The sequence below is a fragment of the Callorhinus ursinus genome, unplaced genomic scaffold, assembly GCF_003265705.2.
Source record: "Callorhinus ursinus isolate GAN/ISIS: 27379988/994484 unplaced genomic scaffold, GSC_fseal_2.0 scaffold1, whole genome shotgun sequence".
Taxonomy (NCBI): Eukaryota; Metazoa; Chordata; class Mammalia; order Carnivora; family Otariidae; genus Callorhinus; species Callorhinus ursinus.
Window position 1 is genome coordinate 84,296,923 of NW_027397063.1, and position 8,051 is coordinate 84,304,973.

Below are 8,051 nucleotides of genomic sequence, written 5' to 3' on the forward strand. Positions count from 1 at the left end.
TAAAGAATAGTCTTTTAAATGTACTTAACACATAGCATAGTAAATGGCATCCATCCTTATGATGGAACTTATTATAATGAAACACGTCCTTTATTGGGCAGCTCTAATTTTGGAAAGGTGTTTTAAAACCAGCTCCATATGTTAGGGAGGCCAAATGTATCTTTTGGTAAGTTCTATCCATGGGTTATGATAAAGAATGCACCAGAGTTAAGAGTTGTCCAACAGGGGAACAAGTTAGTTCATGAAGTAGCCAGCTTTCTGTCAAAGAAAATCTTCAAGCTGAGATCTGCTGACCATCTATCAGAAATTGGGTAAGAGTGTGTTGGTGTTCTTCATGACTGCTGGAGTGCTTTCCAGGCTGGAGAATTCATCATTCCTAATGAAACATGACAGTCGACATAGCCTTATTTCATGCTGAGGACTCAAGGCCACGACCAAATAGGTCATATGCATGGAGGCTTTTAAAATGTAATGAAGTGCACAGCCTTGTTTGGATCCTCTTGGAGGTAGGGTGGATAGCAGCTATAAAAAACATTTTGGGAACATAGGATAAATCTGAATATGGACCATTATCGTAAATGACTTGGAAGTGATTTTCTGAGGTGTGAGAATGCTATCGTGGTTATATAGGCACATCCGTATTCTTAATACATGCTGACGTATTTAGGAGGGAAGTATTCTGCTATGGGGAGCTCATTTTCAATTAGCAAAATAAGTGTACAACTGATACCTTTAAGTAAAGGTACAGATATGAACATTTTTGAAAATGAAAAGTTAGAGGCAATATAATCTGCAATTTTCCTCTTAGACCAGAACCTCCAGTGAAATTCGGGGAATTATAATCCAAAATCCTAACCTGAATGTGGACTAACTAACATCAGTGGAATTCCCACACCACTAGCTTGACTTTATCCTAAAGTCGATGACCCGTGTAGATCAGATAGAAGGATCTATGATTTTTTTTTTTTTTTGATGGAAGCAAATCTAGTCATCTCCTGGTAGCAAATAAGAGAAACAACTCTTCAATCGGGTCTGTGCTGTGGCATAAAATTAGCAAAGATTTTGTCTGTCAGAATGCATATTTTCCGTAAAGGAGGTATCTTTTCTTTTAAACTTATGACCTAGTTTCTTCCTATTTGTGTTTTAATCAGGTGTTCCGGTGCCTTCCCAATGATGAAGTACACAATTTAACTCAACTGAGAGACTTTATAACCAAGCCCATCTTAGCAAGGGAAGATCCCATTAGAGCTGAGGAAGAACTGAAGAAGATCCGTGGGTTCTTAGTGCAGTTCCCCTTTTATTTCCTGTCTGAAGAAAGCCTACTGCCTTCCGTTGGAACCAAAGAAGCCATAGTGCCCACAGAGGTTTGGACTTAAGGGTGATATTCGTTTGCAGCTCCAAGGACTCCCACCTTGAAAAGTACACTGTACACAGTGACTTTAGGGAGATCCTCACAGCTGCAGGCAGCCCTGACGCGTGCTGGGATCCATCCCAGGGACCCTCTGGATTGGCTGGGCAGGGCTGCAGTCCTGATAGAAGGGCACTGAACATCAGGTGGGCTTTCTAACTCCTCCTGCTTATCCTTGTGAAAAAGGGACTGTCTTCTTATTGGTAGCTATATGCTCAACAACAAATTCCATGGTATACACCAAAATGCATTTCCTTTGCTAACAAGAATTTACCTGTGCCTGTGATCTAGGTTGCCAGAAATTGTCGGACCCTCCTTATTTTTCTCTGACCCTCATTAATGCAGCCGATGACTGCCGGACCTGCCCTCACTTCGTAGTACATACAGACACGGTTAGAGACATTGTTTATTCCTAGAAGATGTTGTGATGCTGCTCCCAGGTGCTTCAGGGTGGCAGCGAGATGCCCCTGCCCATCTGGTCCTGCAGTAGGAGTGTCCACCCAAGCAAGGATGTGGATGTGGTCCTTATCCCTTTCCAGTGACTGGAAGGACAGGGTGGACGTTATGTACACAGCAGCCCAAGTTGGGTGCTTCTGATAACGTCAACACTATAGATCTTAACACCACAGAGCAATAGGAAGGAATTAAATTTGGTTATTGAGGCAGAGATTTTACTTTGCCTCCAAAGGCAATGACAAGATACGGTCTTTTGGTAGGGCCCACCTGATCAAATTTGAAAACACGTGTAAGATATTTCATTACACAGCAGCTGATAAAACTGAGAGCACGCAGCCTTCAGAAGCCTCCAAGGTGGCCGTGGGGATCTGATCCAGACAAGAAAAGATTCTTTATAGTCCTGGAAAATTTCCTATCACCCTTAGCTGCTGGGTTGATTGAAATTTGAGTTTCTCCATTTGAAAATCAAACCAGTGAATGCAATTTGTCTTTCAAGAGAACTGGAGGCTTCATAACTCCTACCAAATTAATAAGTAAAAGCCTGACCTTATTTGACATTCAGCTGTCAGCTATGTTACCTTCTTTAAGAAGAATTGATTGCAAAATACTTGCTACTTAACTTGTATTATTAAATATGCCTTAACATTCCAAACCAGCCTTCCAAAGAGGTTAGGATCTTCATTAATTCACATTGTCCCAGTCTATGAATTGTTCCGGAAACCCATGTTTCCTTTGTGAATAGTAGTAGTCCCTTTGGTACACCCCAGCTCTAATGTTACTAAGCAGAACTGTTCTTACAGCCTGAAGAGCTGATGTGGGTTCCCAAAAGGCCTGTGCCCATAAAACATGCTGTAGGCGCATTGATCACACATGTATGGATTATCGGGGCAGAATCTCACTGGAGTCGTTCTTCAGAAAAAGCGAGGACCCAATCCTTGTTTTCATGGAGCCAGGAAGAGGTTAAACAGGAGTACAGAGTCAATAATCTGGGTGAGTAGGAAAGAGTGTCACACTCAGGAGAGGATGTCACAGCTAGAGAACATTTCACAAATGAGGTGGGACTGTGCTTTATGAATAAAGAATTTCTCGGAAGGCTGAAGATGGTAGTGACTTCATTCTATAGCAGCTGTAAGTAAGACATTTGCTATTTCTGAAGTTTAGATTGGCATTTAGAGAGTTGAGTGGGCGTGGAATACCTAAGGCTTTCTTATGGTTTACTTTTACATAGTTTTTCAACTGTAGAACAGTCAATGCACTGGCTTTTAATTTTGTGCAAAATGCTCTCCTAACACCATGAAAAAGAACAGCTTAAAAGGTCCTCCCCTTCTCATAAAAAACAAGTCACTTAATCCAGCCTCTCCTCAGAAACTGAGGCCCAGGTTGGTTGAAGGACTCACTTGAGTTCACCCAGCTGAGAGATGGTGGAGGCGGGACCAGTGAAATTGCTGTGGTTCATTCGTGGCCTCTCCCTTGACGTGGTCATTGTCCACAAGTGAGGAGAGGCAGTAAACAGATTTCAGACAGGATACCTCTAAGCCGTTTTGAACACCGTGATATCATGTACTTAAGGTTCATCTGTCTCCCCTGCTTGAATGTAAGCTCCACGGGGCAGGAACTTTGCTGTGTTTTGTTCATAGTATATCCTCTGAGCCTGGAACAGTGCCTGGCACAGTGGAGGTGCTCAGTAACTGCTTGGTGGGTGAATAAACGAGGTGGAGGGGCGAGCTCATGAAATGCCAAACTTACAGAATCTCAGACAAGAAATGTTACTGTTGGTTTCTGGGGCCAGTGTCCTTTCTACTGCATCTTCTGAAAGGCAAGATATTCTTCTGCAAAGATGAGAGGCTACCAGCTTTACTTGGGTGGATTTTCTGGAAGATTCTGTGCAATAATTGCCTATCTGCAATAGCAGCTTCCGTAGGGCGGCTTTCTGCAAAAGTCACATGGGGTGTGGACACGAGGTGTACTGCATGGCCTAATTAGCCATCATTCTGACACCACTACCACCTAATAATGGAAGTTCAAATAACTTATCTTTAAGATTGCAATATCTGGTATCAACTTGAAAATGCATAAGATTCAAAGCCTTGAAAAGCTGTTATGAATCTGCCCCACATTTTAAATCGACTGCAATCTTCCGAAATGACCCCAAATGCTGTACCCCATAATCTGATTATCTCTGTAATCATTTTTATTTTCAAGAAGGAAGAATTCTGTAATTATACAAAATGGTAGAAGGTAGAATAGCCACTCAAACCATCCAGATTGTCCAAGCTTAGTCGTTGGACAGTACTCAACATAGCAGATCTGGTGCAGGCGTTTGCTCTGTATCAAGTGTCCACTCGGTGACTCGCCCTCCCTTGGGATGTTCTTAATTCTCAACTCTTAAGGCATCACACAGAGGCTTGGAGAGGCTGTCATTAGATAGTTGAGAGGCATATGGTAAAACAAAATACTAGTTTTCTTTTAGTAGCACCTTTGGAAGAAAACTTCATCTCTAGGTAGTCAAAAACATGAGCAGTTCCTCTCTTGTGTACTAACTTGGGAAATTGTAATGTACCACGAGTGATGAAAACAGCAGGTGGAGAAGCCTTTCTGCAGATGCCAGCCTATGGGCAGACCAGATTTGTATACTCAGGAAGAACCTGCCCTTCCTCCTGCATCTCTTCACCCCTTATTCCTTCAGCCTCGGTCCCCAAACAGAGCACCTCCGGATTATGTAAACCATTTTAGAGGACAAGGAAAGGGTTTCTGAAAACAAACAAAAAACAAACAACAACAACCCCAAAATGAGGCCTCTACAACAAATCTTCTGTTTAACTTACCCTCTTAAGTGACTGACAAAATATTATTTTTTAATAGAGGTAATCGTCTTGTTAACATCCCCGATCTGATATGGCACTTGAGGGTTTTCTGAGGTCTGTCACCCTCTATAACGGGGGCAAAGAGGATCCTTCATGTCTCATCCCTCTCTACTCTGTCTTGTATAAAATGAGCAAATGCTAAAGGACTTTAAGTGTGCTCAGGAATACATTTTTATTTCCCTGGAAGGTCCTCTGAGGCCAATTACTACTGGCAGTTTGGAGGTTTAAAATGGATGGGCCTTGAGAAATTCTTGAATCTAGAAATGCACTAGAAAAGGAATTCAGCAGCAGCTCTCAGAAAGTTGCAGGCGAGAAGTCAGTGAATTCGCATTATTCTTAGGGGGGTGGGCAGGTACTATAAAATGATCCCTAATGGCATCTAATTCACATGTGAGATAGTGCTGACTTTGACTTGAGACTGGAAGCGTTCATTAAAGGAACCGAATGTCTTATGACTTAATTTCTTACAGGTTATTTTTCCTTTATACTATTTTAAATTTTTAACTTACAAACCGTAGTCAAACATAAGGTAAATGAAAATTTGTCACGCTGATCATTTGGAAGTTGTAAAGTCAGAGACTGGGATGGCAATCCAAAATGCAGGCTTGCTTACTCTTTTGCCAAGCTGCTATAATTGTTCAATTTATTCTTAATAAATGCACATAAGTGAATGTCACCCTACTTCTGCTTGACACAAAGAAATAGAACATCATGCCCTCCTGATGTAGACCTACTTGGATTCTTCACACAAAATAGTCTGGGCCAAAGGTGCTGATAGTCTCCTAAACCACTCTAAAACTTCATACCGAAGTTTTGCAGTTGGAGCACGTCACTGACACAATAAAACAAATATCTGGCAATGAACATCCGTTCAGAATATTTTAATATTCTGGACAGAACTCAGACTCCTAGCCTCACCTCTACTGCAGCACTTGGCACACCAAGGCTGGGCCTCCTGTTTTTGTAAATAAAGTTTTATTTAAACACAGCCATGTCCATTCATTTACATGCATTCGTGACCAAATGATCTGCAAATTCTAAAATATTCACCATCTTTTAAGAAAAGCCTACTGGTCCTTCCTCTAGAGAAAGCAAAGAATGTCCAGACAGAGTACCTCAACCAAACAGAGTTGGATGAGTTCTGTTCTCTTCCCTAACAAGGTTTTCAAGTCTCCTTATCCCAGAGCCCAACATTCTACAACGGATTTATTCTAAGAACAAGGTCGAGTCCTTTCAGGAATAAAATCACGTGGTTTTTGCTCTGGAAGAGATGTTGTCAGCTAAAGCAGGCTTCTCCCAGCTGAGCACTCATAAGCATACATGGTTGACAATGTTTGTAACTAAAGTGTTAAAGAAAAAAAAATGAGGATGGATAGCTGAAGGGTTTGTATTCAGAATGAGAACTGTGAACTCAGGAGACTCAGTTCCCTGTGAACTTTCCATCCGTGAAGCATTGGAAATGATCCATGTATCCATTCTCTGCCTCACAATCAATGCTCTCTGTGCCTGGTTCCTTAACTGCTTTTTTAAAATGTAAATATTCATTAATTAAATAATTAAAAGCGTGAAATCAGCAGCGTCCCTTTATTTGAAAACCAGATTCCTCATTCTGCACCGGGGTCTTGAAAGCCAGAGTGCTGCATGTCTGACCTTGAGACAGAACTGTGTATCTGTGGATACCCCACCCTACACCCCAGTTGTGGGCCCCCAGGAGGGTCAGCCTCAGAGTCTCAGCATCCTCTGCTACTCCCAGACCTCTGTCCCCCGTGAGGTGTGATGATAGAGTGAGGCGGCAAATTTCTTTTAAAAAACTGAGACAGCTTCCAGTAAGCACATATTCAGAAGGCCATTGGGGGGTGCTGGGGCGCATCAGTGAACAGGTCAGACCAGGGGGCCCTTCATGCTGCCCACATTCTAGTGAATTGTGAGTGCAAAGTTACTGCCCTTCTCAAAATAAGTGCCTGAAATAGGCATTTGAGTGCCAGTGTGGGAATTACCAAGCTGGAGAAAACAGCAAAGATGAGAGTGAAATAGAGTAAGTGTCAGTCTTTGAGGACACCAGAGTAGGAACCGGGAAACAACCATATTACTACTACCGATAACAGTAATAGCTATTATCAGTGATTTTGTTGGCCAGGACCTCTTCTTTACATGTTTCAGCTCATTCAGTAGCTCTAGAGCTTCACACTTCAGAATGGTCATGGCCCTGAGACTGTCCTTTACCACCTCTTCAAGACTCCAGGGGCTTACATACAACCCCCAGGTATATGAGGTACAGGTATGGGACTGATCAAATACCAATGGGAAAAGCATGGGCTTCAGCATGCAAGAGAGCTCACCCCAGATCTCCACCTGCCACTTGCCAGCAGTGGGACTCTGCCAGCAAATAATCCTCTCTGAGGTCTTCAAACGTGGTAATAAAGCCTCACTCATGAATGCCAATGAGATACATAGGTAAAAGCACAAAAGCAGATGCGCACAGTAGGTGTTTCTATCAAGCTATAGCAGATGCCTTTCCTCTACTCTCTGAAAGTGAGCCAGACCATCTTGAATAGAGAGGACAACACACCCCACACCCACACCCATGGTCTGGACTTCTTTCCCACTTCCAGAAGTCAATAAAATGATAGTGATTTCCAGGTGGTAACTAGACTATCTTGGGGATCATTTTATAATGTAAAAATGTGGAATTCTATGATGTATATCAGAAAGTAATAGGATACTGTATGTCAACTATACTTCAATTGAAAAAAACAAAATAAAAATAATAATAGTAATTTCCAAGTGGAGGTTCTAAGCTGGAGGGAGGGCAGAGAGAGGTGTCTAAGGGGAGGAAATGAAAGGTGGTTTTCTCCAAATTCCTATTATGCTGACAGTGTTGGGTCTCCTACACTACAGAAATAAACCAAAAGTGAAAGACCGATGCCCCACAGGCCAAAGAGAGAGTGTGGATTTCTTAAATTTGCTTCCACTTTTATTTGGAGAATGATGGTCTCGATTATTTGAAATCTTGCTATCATCTGAGGCAGAGGTTATAAGTTCAAGGCTCACAAGCATATTTATTTGGACCATATAGTGTTTAACATTGTGAATTAGTCGCTAAATATAAAAATTGAAAGATTTCACATGATGTTTTAGGTTTTGGACTTTTGTGCAAAATCAGAATGTCTAGGAACAATGGGACACATAGCATCGATTCCTGTTGGACCTGAACAGCTGTCCCTTTAAGATGAGGTATGTGCTGGCTAGGTCCCCACAGTCCCCACCATTCCCTACTGTTAAACCAGGGCGGGGCTTATGACTTGCTTTGGCCAACAGAACAT

At 42.1% G+C, this 8,051-nt stretch overlaps 1 protein-coding gene across 7 annotated transcripts in view; it reads left to right on the top strand.

Annotated features, from left to right (window-relative positions):
• Positions 1 to 6,309, top strand: part of PLD1 (phospholipase D1) — a 199,803-nt gene extending 193,494 nt beyond the window's left edge. For all 7 annotated transcript variants that reach the window (XM_025878880.2, XM_073897266.1, XM_073897257.1 and 4 more), the window contains one exon: positions 1,152 to 6,309. In XM_025878880.2, the coding sequence (XP_025734665.2) occupies positions 1,152 to 1,376 (225 nt within the window). In that variant the 3' untranslated portion in view covers positions 1,377 to 6,309. The remainder of the gene's footprint in view (positions 1 to 1,151) is intronic.
• Positions 6,310 to 8,051: the final 1,742 nt, after the last annotated feature.